This window comes from Gymnoscopelus microlampas (genome assembly GCF_963454915.1).
Source record: "Gymnoscopelus microlampas genome assembly, chromosome: 15".
NCBI classification, from domain to species: Eukaryota; Metazoa; Chordata; class Actinopteri; order Myctophiformes; family Myctophidae; genus Gymnoscopelus; species Gymnoscopelus microlampas.
This window is the reverse complement of record NC_139952.1, coordinates 40976403-40994565: the sequence shown is the minus strand read 5'-3', so window position 1 is coordinate 40994565 and position 18163 is coordinate 40976403. Positions and strand designations below refer to the sequence as shown.

Sequence of the window (18163 nt, the reverse complement as noted above, 5' to 3'; positions counted from 1 at the left end):
TAGAGGATGAAAATGTTGAGTGCGCTCGCACACACGCGCACGCACGCACGCACGCACGCGCACACACACACACACACACACACACACACACACACACACACACACACACACACACACACACACACACACACACACACACACACACACACACACACACACACACACACACACACACACACACACACACTTAATCCTCTAACCCAAAGCATTTTTTTCTTCATACAACAATATACAGTCATTGTGTTTATTTGTCTAATTGCCAAGCAGCATCTTAATCCACTGACCAAAAACAGCGTGCTCACGTGAACCCCTTGCCCTGAATTTAAAAAAAGTAAAGATTTAGTAATGTAAATTTAAGCAAAGGTCTGGCTTGTCTGTCTGTGAATGATAATGTTTATGTATTATTGCTTGACGTGTGAACCACATATCTCCCTCCTCCTCATATCACTATATGATGGTTCATCTATCAGGAAAAAAAACTATAAACTATGTTGTGACCTACCTTGACCTCCGGCCTCTGCCATGTCTCCTGTATAGAAGAGAAATAACCAAATTACCACACCTAACATTCATCACATTTATCTGTACATAGTTTGTGATTTGTGAGCTGCAATCTTCTTCATGAGAATGGAGATTACTTTCTTTGCATTTGGTCACAAGCAGTGGTGTAAAGTAACTAAGTACATTTACTCAAGTACTGTACTTAAGTACAATTTTGAGGTATTTTTTATTTTACTAGAGTATTTCTAATTTCCAGTAGTTTTTCCTTCTACTCCACAACATCTCAGAGGAAAATATTGTACTTTTAATCGACTAGAATTACTTGACAGCTTTAGTTACTAGTTACTTTGCAGATTTAAATTAATATCACAAAACATGCATTAACACCTTCATTCCTATATATTTTTTTTTTTGGGGCATTTGAATAGCCGATCTACAAGCTCACAATGCGTCGCGATGCAACGCATTGTGAGCTTGTAGATCTGCTATTTTCAATAGATTTTCATACATTTTTAACTTGTAAAATGGGACATTATGCACAATGAGTCCTTTTACTTTTGGTACTTTAAGTATATTTTGATGCCAATACATTTGTACTTTTACTCAAGTAAATTTTGATAACCAGACCTTTTACTTGTAACAGAGTATTTCTACACTGCAGTATTGACACTTTTACTTAAGTAAAACATTTTAGTACTTTTTCCACCACTGGTCACAAGTAACCAACAGTTCATACAGACTGTTGTTTCCTGCTCACAAAGCCTGAAACCTACAGTGGTTCTGCAGACACATTTCTTCATTATTAAAAGGTTGAAAAATGTAAAGAGAATCTCTTACCTTTCACTGCTTGGCATACGCTTTAGACTTGAAAAACTAATTCATACAAATCCTCACACATTACTGACTCCTATACAACTAACCAGCGTGAACACAAGTGAGAGTATTAATGTTAGATTCTTATCCCTAGTTAATCATTAACTTCCAAGAAGTCAAGTCATAAAGTGCCTGAGGGTTTAAGTCCACTGCTCCATCGTTAGAGCAGTAAAAGGTGATAATTATGATTCATGTGGAGATTCCAGTTTCAACACAACAGACAAGAAATCATTCAATCATCCCCACACACAAGGAACATTCCTATTCGTGAATTAATCAACTGCAAATCGACATAATGTGATTTACATGTTGTTATGTCCCTGTGGTCTAGCATACGTAGGACAAACTAAACGACCCCTCAAACAAACAATATCAGAGCATAAAACTGCGATCCGTACAGGAAATATGGATTATGCGATTGCAAAACATTATGCTGAAGCAAATCATGGTTCACCCTCTTCATTAAAATTCTGTTGGATTGAGAACATCGTGATGCCTATGAGAGGGGGGGATATTCTAAAGAAACTGGCCCCGAGAGAAACGCAGTGGATATACACACTCAACACTATGACACCCGATTATAGCTTAAAAATGCTTCTTAAGACTATCTTTGATGTGTTACTTTATGTTACTCTATGATATATGCCTCAAATTGCCTGTAATTGCCTGTGTTCTTGCATACAAGTGATTGGATCCTGGCGATTGACTTGAGATTTCAGCTGTAGGTGAACTCTGACCTTGTGTATGAAGTGAGTTGAATCTATGTGATATGAATGCTCTGAGGAAGGCTCACAGCCAAAACTTGTACTTAACCTGAGTAGGCCTATGTCATTTTCTTTCTATACTAAATACTTCATCTCAGAGGCAAATGTTGTACTTTTGGGTTTTGAACCAAGAGCCTTCAACTAATCTACTTATACCTCTTGTGCCACAGAGGCATGAAAGACAAAAGTGAGAATGATAAACTTAACTTTATAGACTTTAGATTGTAAATGGTCAAAGGGAGGTCTTGAACCAAGAATCCTCTGCTTACAAACCCCTGACATATCTCTTGTGTCACAGTGTCATGAAAGATATGAGTGAATACCACGTTTTTACTGTAACTTCTTCCATTTAAATGGAGAGTGAAGATGTTCCTAACAGTAGTGTTGAACTGCAGACCGCCTGCATTGTCACGCCTGCAGCAGGCCTTGGGTTCATTTTGAGACGGGGGTCCGCGGCCAAATACATAATCTAGACATGTTTTCTAAATCCTAACAGTATGTTGCTATATCAGGGGTGCTCCAACTTTTACATGTCAAGGACCCCCAAAATGATATGAAAAAGTGTCTTGAAAACGTGTCTGTAGAAACCAATGGGTGACCTCACTGTTCCCTTCGTCCATATTGTTTTACAGTCTATGGGTGTGACTCACATTGTCTCTCCTGTGGCTGCTCTTGATGGTTCTGATCTCCTGTAGGAGGCGCTCCATCTGCTCCTGGTTCAGCTCCTCAAAGCCCCTCTGGATGGAAGGCATGTAGGCCGGGGGGAGTCGTACCGACAACCCTGTGAGGTCCTGGCTCATGGAGTTTGGACCAGAGACGCACTGAGAGTTCTGGGGTTTTTACAACAGAAGAAGTTGTGTTACAGTGCCATCTAGTGGCTTTCTGGTATACGTGTGGTGCCTCTATGCATTCTAAAGGAGATGATAGTCAGTAATACTTGCAGTGGTGGAAGAAAATAGCAGATATACGCTATGAGCTTGTAGATCTGCTATTTATTTTTTTATTGTGAAAATGAGTGCAAATATTTGAATCTATATAAGCGAACATTTGTAACTCAAATCTTTGCTTCTGGGGATTCTAAAAATGTCTTCTAAATCCTAACAGTTTTTCAAAAAAACGTATGTTGCTATAATCAGTGTTTCTCAAACTTTTTCATGTCAAGGACCCCCAAAATGATGAGTATTTGGCCACAGACCCCCCATCTCAAAATATGTTGTTCCAGGGACCCCCGAGAAGCAAAGATTTGAGTTAAGAAATGTTGCTTTGAACAATATATATATTAAAATATTAGCACAAATGTTCACAATTTTACAAAAATAGCAGATGTACAAGCTCATAGCGCGGCACTAAAATCATGTCTGCATTCAAAATCATTCATTCAAATTCATTCAAAAATGGTAACTGAGAACTTTTAAATCCATGTGTTCACAAATGCAGTGGTGTAAAGTAACTAAGTACATTTACTCAAGGCCGTACTTAAGTACAATTTTGAGGTACTTTTACTTTAGTGGAGTGTTTGCAATTTTCAATACTTTTACTTATACTGCACTATATCTCAGAGGCAATTATTTGAAAACTTTAGTTACTAGTTACTTTGCAGATATCCCTCTAAAGTGGTTCAAATATAAAAAATGTCCCGGTCTTAATGGGTTAAGAGGGAATGGTTAAGGAAGCAGAACCCAACCCCCAGTAGTACTGACATGTGTGGTGCTGGCCGCCAGGCTGCCGTGTGCCGCCTCCAGCTGTCCGTTGTACAGCAGGGCTCTCAGGTCGGCTCCGGTGAAACGCTCCGTGGCGGCGGCCAGCTGCCCCAGGTCCACGTCATCGGCCAGGGGCAGGCCCGCGCTCAGAGCCCTGAGGATCTCCACACGATCCTCCTGAACCCGCCGCCAGAGGAAGAGACACAAAGAGAGAGAGAGAAGGTTTTAAGGTGGTTATAGATCCACACCGAAGGCACTTCATTTACATTAACCACTGACTTGAACCCTATAGCGTCCCTATAGAGGCTATGCGCGTGACATCATCGTACCCGGAAGTTATGCGGGAACGCCTACTGAGTGGCAAAAAAAAACGTTCTGGCCTTTACAGCCCCATACATCCAAACAGAAAAGTCCTATCTGATTGTATTAAACAACGTTAAACTCACCAACACGGTAGCTGTACGGAAAGCTTGAATTATCCTCTTTCTATCTGCAAAGTTTTTGTTTCATAAAAATCCACCGTAGAGACATGTTATGAGATACTTTCTGTCAATGAATTCCGTGCAGGTGATTATTTTTTCCAAGTGTCAGAGTTTGGAAGCGCTCGTTTTACAACAACGCAACGTCCCGCTGCCTCCTGCATTATGTGACATTTAGAAACAGGTGGTACGCAGGACCGTTGAGTGATTTCCAACGAGCGCTTCCAAACTCCAACGCTCCATACTGCTCAATGTTTTGCCACTCAGTCTAGATGAGGGGGGGGGGGGGGGGGGGGGGGGCGTGTTCCTTACTTCCTTCACAGGTTTTACCAATGATACTAATGAAGGCTCTGTTCCATTTAGTGTAGCACAGTGGTTCTCAAACCTTTTAATCTTAAAGGACCCCCATAACTCTGAGAGTGTACAAATGGAACCAAATGGACCCGTACGGGTCCATTTGGTTCTATTTGTACACTCTCAGAGTTACACACCTTTTAAGGGGCCATTTGGAACCCCCTCAACTTGGAACCAATGAGGGTCCCTGGACCACACATTGAGCCCCACTGGTGTAGCAGAGTGTTTCCAGTGAGCCAACATGCAACAATATCAGAACCCTGACTCTGTTTGACCAGAATGGAACAGAGCCTTCATTAGTATCATTGGGTAACACCTGTGAAGGAAGTGAGGAAGAGGCCCAATTTCTCTCCAAAATGGCTGCTGTGCATAGAGCTTATTCTGGGAGGCGCGAACAGTTGCTGATCTATAAGCTCACAACAATCTATAAAACTCACGATCTACAATCTATATAAGATCTATAGGCTCACAAAGCTTGTTAGGCGTGGCGATGCGTCTCGTTGTGAACTTCTAGATGGGCTATAGCTTGGGCAAAGAGATGTGGTGTACAGGGGAAGTCCTGGGGGACAGCGGTCCACTAAGTATAAAGGGTTCATTATGTTTTAAGTTGTCTTCCACCTACTTTTTAAAAGTGTTCTACTATACCAACTGTTTTGTCTTTGTGAATCACTGTGTGACCTTACATGGTTTCTATGTTTCTGTCGGGTGGAAACTTCATCATTATGTCCAAAACTGTTACTTTTCAGGATTCACATTCAAAAGCATCAAAAGTAGCAGATCTACAAGCTCACAACGCGTTTTGTGTGACGCTGTAGTACAGATCAAGTAGGGCGTTAAAATAATGGACGATAAGAGGTTTCTGCCCGACAACAACGATATAATAAGCATGTTAAATGGTTGAAATATTAGTGTGTTAAAACAGTGATCATTATGAGTGGGTGTTATGATATTAAACAGTACAGACCAGGTCCTGGGGAGGGCAGTAGAGGGACTTGTCCAGTCTACCAGGTCTCAGCAGGGCCGGGTCTATCAGGTCTGGTCCACTGCTGGCTGCGAGCACATACACACCTGATAGCAAAACACAACACAAATATTTTACCTCAAATTATCTGTATTGTGGCCTGGACCGCTGGCGTAGCGGTCCGGTCCAGGCACCCATATAGGCTCCAAAGTAGCCTGACAGCACGTCGCGGGTTCGAGTCCCAAATCCTGACGGCCTTTTGCTGCATGTCACTCCCCATCTCTCTACCCATTTCCTGTCAGACTACTATCCTATCAATAAAGGCATAAAAGCCAAAAAATAATAATGATATGTATTACTGGGGATGCCTGGTGGCTCAACGAGTTAATATACACTGTTTCCCAAACCATGGGTCGGGACCCATTATTGGGTCGCGGCGGACCCACATTTTAATGTCCAATTTTCTGTCCCTGTTTGCCAAGGTATGATCTCAGTATGACCCCCCCCCCCTATTGGGTCTATTTTTTATACTTTCAGAGTTAAATAAATACTCATGATTTTGCTAGCAGACCATGGTAAACAGTATGTGATGTCCTTGGGGGGGGGACCAGGGGGTCCACAGCAAAACTAGTTAATATGGCGTCACAATCATTTCATCACTTCATTTCATCAATCACCACTTTAACCATATTTTATACTTTGGCTTTTCAAAAATAGCAGATCTACAAGCTCATAGCGCGGCACCGAGAGTGCCGCGCTATGAGCTTGTAGATCTGCTATTTTTGAAAACTTTTAGACAGCAACCCTTAAAAAAAAACAACAACATCTTGTTGGGGGTCCTTGACATGAAAGAGTTTGAGAACCACTGGTGTTACAGTACCTTGCAGACCCTCCACCCCGTCCAGCTGTGTGAGGAGCTGGTTGACCACGCGGTCCATCACCCCCGTGTTGTCATGACCCCTCCTGGGGGCCAGCGAGTCAAACTCATCAAAGAACAGGATGCAGGGCCTGGCTGCCTGACATTAAAGCTAAAAGGAGAACACAAAATAACGTCCTGGGGACTTGTTTCCATTGTGGTCCTATGTGTTCAATTCATCAACATAGCATAGTAGGGGTGTCACGATTCACTTACCTCACGATTCGATTCAAAATCGATTCCTAGGGTGCCGATTCGATTAAAATTGCGATTCTGCGATTAATTGATATTCGATTAGATTCTGTGATTTATTGCGATTTTCTAGGGTGCCGATTCGATTAAAATTGCGATTCTGCGATTAATTGATATTCGCTTCTGCGATTTATTGCGATTTTCACCATGAAAAGTTGAATCATACACTTCAATGCAGCCAGATCATGTCAGGCAGTCTTTCTGACATTGATTTCAGACAAATTGCCAGTGAAAAAGGTACTAACTTATAAAAAAAAAAAAAAAAAAAGTTTTTTTTTTTTTTTTTTTTTTTTTTCAAAAAATCGATTTTAATATTTTGATTCGATTTTTAAAATCGTGGCATTAAGAATCGCGATTTATTCATGAATCGATTTTTTTTGACAGGCCTATAGCATAGCATACAAAATTAGCACAATAATACATGTCATCAACAAATACAAAAGAGATGGAAAATGACATTTAGCTCCCCTTGTGGTCTCCTGATAGATGTTTTTTTTTCAGGCCATTTTTTTTAAAGAAACCAGTGTTACACATCCTTTAATGGATGGTGTTTCAGGACATTCCACATGTTGGTGGCAGAGCACATAGATATATATAAAGGCTAGATGACTCACCCGCGCTGCTGGCCAATGGAGTACGACGTCGCCACATGGCAGCCATCTTGGGACGGTCATTCATAACATTATGTCTATGGTGCATATACTTTGAAATAACCATAGCGTGCTCAATTTTCATCCGATTTTCAAACGGTTTGGTGTTTTGTAAACACCAAAGATGTAGTTATGATATTATTGTATTTTTAAAAAAAAACATGATTATAATTATAAGTATGCAGTATCATAACTACATCTTTGGTGTTTACAAAACACCAAACCGTTTGAAAATCGGATGAAAATTGAGCACGCTATGGTTATTTCAAAGTATATGCACCATAGACATAATGTTATGAGTGACCGTCGCAAGATGGCCGCGGTTGAGCTACGCTTGCGCCGCCCCTTGAGCCATCTAGCCTTTATATATATATCTATGGCAGAGCAGTAGAATGAGAACTTTCCCATGTTTGTTCTAAGTGTGGGTGTTACCAGATCATGGTGGCTCCCTCTAGTGGTGTGGCTGTTAGGAGTCACTCACTTTGGAGAAGTAACTTCAACAGGTATGAGGGTATTGAGGACACTGAGGGAAATGTCTCTTTGTCTATCTGAACCCATTAAGACCAGGAACACATCTGTGTAACCACTTAAACCATTATGTTATACTTTGGCTATTCAAAAATAGCAGATATACAAGCTCATAGCGCGGCACCGAGTGCCGCGCTATGAGCTTGTAGATCTGCAATTTTTTTGAAAGATCTTGAACATTTTGTGCAAATCTTTGAATATGTATTTTTTTAAAGCGATTTTCTAAAAACCCAAATCTTTGCTTCTGGAGATCCCTGGCACAAAACATTTTCAGGTGGGGGTCTGTGGACAAAATACATATCATTCTGGGGGTCCTTCACAAGACAAAGTTTGAGCACCACTGATATGGCAACACAGGTTTTTCAGAAAACTGTTAGGATTTAAGAAGACATTTGTAGAATGGGCTTCAGGTCTTAATGGGTTAAGTGCTGGACGGCAAGAAGGCAACAGCTTGTTACCAAGTCATCCATCAGGAAGCTGGTGAAATTCTCACAGAAAACTCCAAGGGTTCACTGGTGAAGACATCAGGTTCATATTACTCTGTTATGTTTGTACTTTACCTTGTAAGGACCAGAACGGGGGTGAAACCTTTCAAAAATATTCCAAGGGCTCTGAGCTCATATGAGCCTCATGCCATACATACATGGCTTATACAGTAGATTAAATTCTTAATAAATATTGGCTATTACAGTGTAAAGTACTGTATGCCGTTTGTTAACATAAATAACGATTATTAATTTGTTAAAGCTGCACTAGGTAACTTTCCTCTTCTACCCCGGATTTGAACCTGGTTTCCTGCGCAAGTGCTGATATTTTTACCATTGAGCTAATAGAGCCTGCCTGCTTGCTCAGGGGATAAATTGAATCTTGACCATTTCAAAATTGGTGTCAGATCCTGTGTCTAGGTGAGACATGACCTTTGACACAATCTAAATGTCTCAATAAGAGCAGGGAGATCAATCAAAGTTATATTATCATACTCTACCATACAGATTGGACAAAGAAATATGAAGATAATAGGGATAATATAATTTGCACTGAAGTGACATAATGTAATTAAACATTAACTAGTGCAGTATTCGTTTGGGACATTCAACATTGCACATTGGGTACTCAGCAATACACCATTACGTGTGAAGTGAGTGTATAAACGATTGACATATATGAAGTAAGAATAATTAATTTAGTCCCCACTCCTTTGGGGTATCAAGTGTCTTGCCCAGGGAACACATGGTCCAGGGGTCGAACCTTCTTATACCCAGACAGCCTCTCCACCCACTCAGCTATGGCCACACAGTCATACATTTATACATTAATACAATGGTTCCCAAACCTTTTCTGATCCAGAAAAGGTTGTGAACTGCTGTTACAGGAGGAACAGGAGGTACAGTAAGCAGCCTCAGGCATCAATCACATCCAACGTTTAGCCAAGGTTGTTGTAATTACATTGATTAAATGTACTGTCATCACCAACTAATATATGAATGGATATACTGTACATCTATCACCAATTCATATACAGTATCAATGTATATATGTACAGACTATCAACAGTGAATATGAACATGAATATTATGTACAGTCTCAACATGCCTTCTGGGTAATATATGTACAGTCTATTAAAAAAACAATGCATATATGACTGAACATAAAGCAACACTAGTTAGGAAAGAGGGTTTAATATGAAAGATGAAGTTTAATCATAATCATCACCATAACATGAATTAGAAAAAACTGCAAAAACTATTTACATACAATATTTACAGACTGTTTTTTTTTTTTTTTTGGTTCTTTATTTACCCTGGGTAGTAGCTGAGCACAAGGGCTCAGCAACGCCCTGCACATAGAAACACACAGACAGACAGACAGACAGACAGACAGACAGACAGACACATTAAAACCTGGGAGCTGACTAGTACAACCACAGTCTTATACTGTTGGCCACTACGCAGCTCCACTGGAGCAGTTGGGGTTCAGTGCCTTGCTCAAGGGCACTTCAGTGGTGTTGGGGAAGTGGTGAACATTCACTTCCCCACCCAGATTTTTCCTGCCGGTCCGGGGATTCGAACCGGCAACCTTCCCGCAACGAGGGCGCTCCTCTAAGCTTTAGGCCACTATACCCTCTATAAAGGTAACTACCGGGATTAACACCACTATAATAAAAGGTGTATGTCTTGTAAGATATTACATGTACTTAAAGGACGACTTCACCCGTTTTCAACCTATCTTCATATAATAGATCCTCACTAATGCTCCTCATAAAATTGTGTCATTTTTTTGTGTCTGTGGGCACTTAAAAAACCCGTCTACCAGTGACATAATTGTTAGGATTTGTTTAATTATCAACACGAGAACAATGGCTTCCATTATAGCATGCTAACTTTCCAGGAATAGAAAGCCTGTAGTTTCTATTACCTTGGATTGCCCATTGATGATATCACTGGTAGGCGGGTTTCTGAACTGTCCACAGCCCTCCTCTGACACACAGACTGAGTAAACAAAAATGGTGCCATATTATAATGAGCATTAGTGAGGACCAATTATATAAAGATTGAAAATGGGTGAAGTCGTCCTTTAAGATTAAATAGTCGAGTTACCAAGTAGATATCGTATCTACTCATACCACCACAATTAATTTCCAAATTGGTAAGCTAACAATGGCTCTCAATGTCTGTTACCATGACAGTAGGAGGACCGTCATTGTTTTGTTAAGAGACAATACAGTTTCACATTTAAAAAAAGATTGTTGCTCTTCCAAACTGACATAGGCTGACTGTTCTGTACAGCAGCTAAAAATAAAATCTCCTGAACCCTGCTTCTGCTCTCCTTTCTTCCCCCTCACAAGTACTCCCCTTCACTTCCTGATGGCAGTTTTCCCAGTAACTTCAGGCGTTTGTCCAGTGAGTCTTGATACAACTCCTCCAGCACTAAATAACGGCTGTGGCTCTCCTTCAATGTTTGTCTCAGTGTTGTCATCTCTCTGTTCTTCTCCCCCAGCTGTCTGTTAAACTCTCTCTGCATCTTTGTGTTTGAGATCATGATGTTCCTCTGGATCTCAGGCAGGAGAACCTTCATCAGGTTTCTCTCTGCTTCCACTCTGGCCTCTGCTTCGTAGGTCTCTCTCATCTCCTCTATGTCCTGTGTGTGTCTCTCTTCCCTCTCTCTCCTCTCATTCTCTCTCTTTGCTCTAAACCTATCCAGCTTTCTCTCCATCTCCTCTCTTCTCTCAGACTCCCTTCTCAGCTCTCCTTCCAGCTCTCTTTTCTTCTCTTCATCCCTCTCCTCCTTCATTTGTTTCTCTAGTTCACTCGTTCGATGGTCGATCTTCCTGATGTCTCCCTCGTGCTCTTGGATGGATCCCTCTATCTTCCTCAGAGAGTCTTTAAGCTCATTCTCAAACCTCTCCCTCATCTCCTGCTCCTCCTTGCATCTCCTCTCCTCCAAGTCCCTCTGAATCTTTCTCTCCATCTCTCTGACCTGGGCCTCTGCCTCCTGGTAGGTCTGTGTGCTGTAGAAGCTCTCTGTGTTTCGTGCCACCATGCTCTCTATCTTCTCCAGCAGCTGTGAAACCTGACCAGCATTGCTGCTGTCTGTAATGTTGAGGACGTGGCATCTGTTCCCACATTTATCTACAAGCTGCTGATGTTCCTGACTGCCTGGTTGGAGAAACTCCTCAACACTCTGCTTCTTCACACTGTCAGTGTGGATAATGATGACAATGCTGTGTTCCCAGCAGCTCTCTCCAAACGCCTCCTGCATCTTCTCCATCATCCCTCTCACCTCTCCTTCAGAGGACTCTGCTGGTATGACCAGGAGGAAGGCATGGGGACCCGGGGCAGACAGACGTACACACAGCCCCACATCCTGCCTTGTGTCCTCCAGTGAGCGTCCAGAGAAGTCTGGAGCGTCCACCAGCACCAACCGTCTCCCACAGACGTCACCCTCTCTCCTCCTACTCCTCTGGCTCAGTTCAGAGGAGCTGGCCTCAGCACCAAACACCTCCCTGCCCAGGATGGTGTTTCCTACTGCGTTCCTCACAGCTACAGTCCTCCCCAGTAGCACCAGTCTCAGCTCAGACACAGAGGGAGACACTGGTGAGTCAACAATGTTGTCTGCTGCCACTGAAAGACAACAGAATGGAAGAATAGAGTGAAAATGCCACATCATAAGCGTTGTTCAGAGACTCTTTGCATTACATAGTGTAAAAGACTCATAATTGCTGTCCTGTTCTGGGATTAATTGGTCATCATCAGACATGTTTGATAACCCTAACCCTTCATTTTATCGTACTATAAATTAATCAATCAAGTAATTTGTAAAGAAGCGGTTGGTGAAATTTCTTGTCAGAGGAAACACATGGTAGTCTACACCACCAGACCAACAGTGGTGGACTTGGCAACACAATGCATATTTGAGGATTAGCAATGACAAAAAGAGAAAGAGAAAATGTGAACAAATAGCAAGAGAAAAAGACTGTAAACATATTCCACTGTCTCTTAACTCCATTCATCAAGGTTATATATGTTTCTTTATTCACTATGTTTAAACCTTGTGCACTAATTGCACTTAAATGTTTTGAGATTAACACATACTGTATAATGTTCCTTGCTAGACTATTTGTAAAAGCAGCATAGACTCACTATCTGGAGGATAATCCTTACTGAGTCTCCTCTTCCTCACTGGTAGAGAGTAGTCTTCATCTGTGGTCTCTCCACCCACTGCAACAAAACACAGACATCAATCAAACAGTCCAGATGGATTAAATACCAAGGAGAGTGAAAGAGTTTTAGCCATGTTCTATAGCCACACAATCTGTGATGTCATGATGAGATGCTATGGTGTGGTTCTGACATCAAATGGAAAGACTTGAACTGTTTGACCATTCACAATTACCTTCTCTTCTTTTGTGTTAAGCTTTACTGGTAATGTTCATGTGTTTTTACACCCTTATTGACAGTCTTAAGGTCTGACTACACTTGCTTTAGGTGAGAGGGTTCATGAACAGCAGATGGTTGAGATTATACTACAATTTGGTGTCTGCAGACACACGTGCATTGAAGAGCAAGACTCAAGAGCAATACAGGCAACGCTCAATACTATAATACTCATAATCTAACAACCTTCTTTTAGAAAACTGAATGATTTGTGAGAAGATGTTTACTGTAGTTTTACTCTATCTTGCGTCAGTTATTTCTGTGCATTCCTGTTATACTCTGATGGCCAGAAATTCTAATAAATTCCCTCAACAAAGCTTTCAGAAGTTTTCTTATATACTTTTTTATTCTGCTTGGGTGTATTAGATATTACAAACCTGGCAACGAACGTCACGTCAATTTCAAGTCCTTTATCGTCACATAATATAATACAGCAGGTATAGCGATGAATATCCTTTCATCAGCTCCTCAAACAGAGCGTCTAGTTTCATTTTCTAACACAATAGCAGTCAGTGGGCTTGTCCTCACATAAAGTACACACAATCACATCATCTGAGATGCACAGACATGAGCTGGTGATGAAATCTACATAATTATGTAGATTTCCTATTTCTTGTCAATAGAACAAGTAGAAGCATAGAAAGTTAAGAGTTTCATTTATAACACATTTTAAAGGCAGGATATGAAACTGAATACATGACCAGAATGAATGGTGTAACATCATGAGGTTCAACAGAACTTGGAGTTCCCCTTTCAGGCTTCCTTTCATCTATGATTAGTTTTTTACTTCGTAAGCACATCTTTACCACCTGGACTGAAGTTGTCACCTTATGAACTCTAAACGAGAGTTTAGTTCAATGCCTTAATTTGTTCTATAACCATACAGTTTAGTTTTTTTTTTGTAACATAATTTTAACGTCATGACATGCATCACCAGAATTAATAGAAATAACATCATGATCACCAATTGAAAGAGTAACATGGACTCACTGTTTGGAGGAAACATCATGCTCTTTGTCCTCCTCAGTGGAAGAGTGTTCTCTCCATCCTCTGCAACACAACATAAACAGTGATTTTATTGACAATAGAAAAAAGAGAGGTGTTACTGGGCCATTTAATGCCCCGGAGAAAACTGTACTTTACAGTACTTTGTACTTTTGATTACTAACTTTCTGGAGGAATGTTGATGCTCCATCTCCTGATTGGTAGCTTGGGGCCTGCTGTAGAGGTAAACCCACTCTCTATAAGACAAGACAACTATTTATCAACTTACTAATGTTGACGACACACATAAAGGAAATATATTTCAGATTACTGACCAGTCTTTTTGTCTGACTCAGTCCTCAGTTTCTCTAATTCAGTCTTCAGATCACAGATCTGCTGAGCTGCAATGACAGGTTGAAGATATACTTATTATATTAAATAGTATTCATTATATAATATAAAAATAATTAAGAGAGATGAGGTCTATTTTTGATTATCCATTTCTCACCAAGCTGTTTGTTTTCAGTGATGACATCATCCCATTCCTCTTGCATCGTCTTCAGCTCTTCATCTTTCTGATTCAATTGTTGGTATGTTTCTGTTAGTAGTTTATTACTTTCATCCAATTCTTGGCCTTTCTTTGTCAGTAGTTTATTACTTTCATCCAATTCTTGGGCTTTTTTTGTAAGTAGTTTATTACTTTCATCCAATTCTTGGCCTTTCTTTGTAAGTAGTTTATTACTTTCATCCAATTCTTGGCCTTTCTTTGTAAGTAGTTTATTACTTTCATCCAATTCTTGGCCTTTCTTTGTAAGTAGTTTATTACTTTCATCCAATTCTTGGCCTTTTTTTGTAAGTAGTTTATTACTTTCATCCAATTCTTGGCCTTTCTTTGTAAGTAGTTTATTACTTTCATCCAATTCTTGGCCTTTCTTTGTCAGTAGTTTATTACTTTCATCCAATTCTTGTTTTTTTTCTGTCAGTAGTTTGTTACTTTTCTCCAGTTCTGTCCAGACCTGCAGATCTACAGAACATATATGTTTAGATGAACCACAGACATTGTAACGTGTGTGTGTGTGTGTGTGTGTGTGTGTGTGTGTGTGTGTGTGTGTGTGGTGTGTGGTGTGTGGTGTGTGGTGTGTGGTGTGTGTGTGTGTGTGTGTGTGTGTGTGTGTGTGTGTGTGTGTGTGTGTGTGTGTGATAATATGAGGAAGAGACATTGTGAGGACCATTTTCCAGGTCCTCAAAAGAGAAATGGTTGTTTCATGGTTAGAAAAGATTTTTAGAGAAAAGGCTTACAATTAGGAAAAGATTATAGGTTGAGTTAAAGGTTAGGATTAGACATTAAGAGGTTAAGTTTAGGGGTTAGGATTTAATCACACGCCGGTTTCGTGCACTGAACATATCAGATCTACAAGCCCATGACGTGTCTGTAGATCTGATATTTTTGGCTTTACGGTTAAAATGGCAACAAAGAAAATGTCATTCGTAAAATCACCGTCCTACAACCCTGTGTGTGTGTGTGTGTGTGTGTGTGTGTGTGTGTGTGTGTGTGTGTGTGTGTATGTATGTGTGTGTGTGTGTGTGTGTGTGTGTGTGTGTGTGTGTATAATTGTTTCATTGATAAATGTACAGTATAATAAAGTTGAATGTATAGTTTTCGTTAAGTCTATTGTTATCCTACTTACCAAACACATGAGCTGAATTCAGTCTTCTATTCTTCTGCTCTGCTGTCTCCTTGCTGAGATAAGCTTCAGCTTCAGCTATAGCTTCATCTACATGAAGAGAAAACTGTGTTTTAATAACAACTCTTCATCATGTTATACTGACTGGATAATAAATACATTTAACATTGAATCAACTTTAGTCTTGAATACATGTACATGAAGAAGAAAAGGCATGCAAGAATCTGAACATATCGGATAAAAACAGACTTTGTATACCTATTGTAAATATTACTATATTATAGTATTATATACATTATTATTATGTAAATATAAGCTGAATTACTGATTTGTGTGAATAATTATGTCACTCTCCTCCCATGGGTCCTGGGCTGAGAGTTCAAGGTAACTCAACTTAATAAATACATAAATACAGAAGTGCCATAATATGAATTTGTACATCTAAATGTAGGATGGGGAATGACTGATTTAAGCAGCCATACCTGCCTGAGTCAAACTAATTGGACTCAGAGCTATAGTTGTAACTAAGGATAAATCAGTCATCTCCACAAACATTCAGAGAGAGACACTGTCCAGACAGAAGTTATCATCTGCTCTCCCCTGTAACAGATGTTTAGTTTCCTTGTGGCTTTGTACCACAGTACAGTAAACACTAAAGGCACAGCCAGCAGCATGTATCTCCACGAAGGTATTCACAATGTTGGAAGGGGTCCTTGGGGCCAAAAAGCACCGTTTATTCACACTGGGTGAGTGGGTGCAATTCTTTTTTTCTTGCACAGACTTTCATTTTCTGTTAGATAACAACCGACTTCATAGAAGACCACTGCTCTTATTACAAGGCTAGATAATGAATTCCTCCTCTCCAGATTTATATCTTTTAATTCTCAAGGTTATTTGATACACTGGTTGGTTACATAACAATCAGAATATAAGTTATTAAAATGCAATCATACTCTATCTGAGTCAGTTATTCAGCTCATGCAAATAGTACAGTATGTCTCATCTAACTAACCTGCCTATAACACCTACCTGGTTCCTTTCATCCAGATACAAATGTCTACTATTTCTGCAGACTAAAGATATTTTTTAGAGAGAGAACCCAATTTCAGAAGCAGAACTTACTATAGACATTAGTACAATGCAGAGCGGGTCAGATGGTCAATGGTGTGGCAAGTGGGGCGTGGCAACAGACTTTTTGAATTGTCAGGACCAGAGAAGGGTGCATATCTGGTGCAGTGGTGAGATGGGTTGGATTACGCTGAATATTGTCTATGGGTGTGTTGCAGGTGGATTCAATCATGGTCATTCAAATGACCACTTTTTATTACAGTGCATTGTGCATTTACACAGTGTCATGGAAGAAGAGGCCTAGATATTTCTCCCAAGAGCAAACTGATGTAACATAAAATTAGCTTGGGGTTAGTGATGTCTGGCAATGAGCCAAAGAGAAACTGTCAGTTTGTGTAAAAATCTATGTCGTTGACCAATCAGTAAGACTTTTATGAAGGAGAAACCTATATGGATATATGCCTTCAATATTCTTTGTGAGTCATGATGACGCAGTTTCACTGGGCAAATCTTTGACCTTGTTGACACCAAAATTGTTGGATACTGCTGATTTGCAAACCACACCCCCTACTGCACCTCTCCTCCCACACCAGTGTACAGTGAATCCCCAAAACACCAAATACAGGCAGTGGGTAAAGGGGGGCGCACGCTACCATTTTCGGTGATCACCCTCTCACTGCGGTGGTTTGAAAACTACAACATGATGCCACTGAGCCGCGGTGATAAGCGACTCACCGCTCACCCCAACACATCTCTCTGCTTTTACTGACCGACATCACCGGCAAGGGCGCCGATAACGTGGGTGCCCGGGGGCTAAAGCACCCACTGTGGGTGAGGAGCACCCACTGGGTGCTGGTCAAAAAAAAAAAAAAAAAGTTTTTTTTTAAAATTATTTTTCAAAATCAGATCGCCTGGTTCAGATCGCCACTGAACAACCGAATTAACCGAAATAAAGTTACAAAACCCCCCCAAAAAAGTCGATTAACCGACCAAAACCCGCAATTTTTTTTCGCGCACGAGCTTTGCGCGTGCGCGAACAGGGCGCACGTGCACGCGCGTGCATGTGCGCCTTGTTGGGCACCCGCTAGAGCTTATAAATATCGGCGCCCCTGATCACCGGACTATGAAATGAGAGCCTAGTATCATAATAACCTTTTAGGTGAAAACGTTTCCACCAAAAAGGTGAAAGGGTGAGAACCTAAAATGATAGCATGCAGCCGCCTTAAGAACTCTGAGCCACTGCAAAATGAGGAATGGTCAATTCATCGGAAGTCAGTGACACTGTTGAAAGTGCTCCTGCTCCAAAATAGAGCCCTTAAAGTTTACCCACCCTTACTCTATTGGAGTCATTTCTTTCTGCACCAGCTCTCTTCTAACTTTGAATTCTTGACAACCTATTTCTTCAAAATCCACAATCTCTGTGGTTCCTGTTGTTCAGGCCACCTTTAGAATGTATACATAACTTAGTAGACATTTCTGTGTCAGACAATTCCACTGTAAATCGATAGTTACGT

At 40.6% G+C, this 18163-nt stretch overlaps 2 protein-coding genes across 8 annotated transcripts in view; both read right to left on the bottom strand.

The window, feature by feature from the left end:
* The window catches only part of LOC311062432 (uncharacterized protein), a 106480-nt gene extending 90810 nt beyond the window's left edge, over positions 1 to 15670 (bottom strand). For 4 of the 7 annotated variants that reach the window (XM_084081459.1, XM_084081466.1, XM_084081469.1 and 1 more), the window contains exons 1-2: positions 1339 to 1435; positions 503 to 529 (exon numbers count right to left, since the gene is read on the bottom strand). In XM_084081459.1, the coding sequence (XP_083937585.1) occupies positions 503 to 524 (22 nt within the window). In that variant the 5' untranslated portion in view covers positions 525 to 529; positions 1339 to 1435. Of the gene's footprint in view, positions 1 to 502; positions 530 to 1338; positions 1436 to 10542; positions 12100 to 12618; positions 12697 to 13902; positions 13963 to 14081; positions 14154 to 14231; positions 14298 to 14404; positions 14921 to 15584 lie in introns of those variants that run through there. The other 3 variants (XM_084081465.1, XM_084081471.1, XM_084081473.1) reach the window with 3 other exon arrangements.
* On the bottom strand, positions 2765 to 8448 carry LOC311061212 (peroxisomal ATPase PEX1-like; the record flags this gene model as incomplete). The annotated part of the gene is made up of 5 exons (XM_084079766.1): positions 2765 to 2968; positions 3839 to 4015; positions 5636 to 5739; positions 6513 to 6648; positions 8437 to 8448. 5 exons carry the CDS (start codon positions 8446 to 8448, stop codon positions 2765 to 2767), a joined length of 633 nt encoding a protein of 210 aa, XP_083935892.1.
* Positions 15671 to 18163: the final 2493 nt, after the last annotated feature.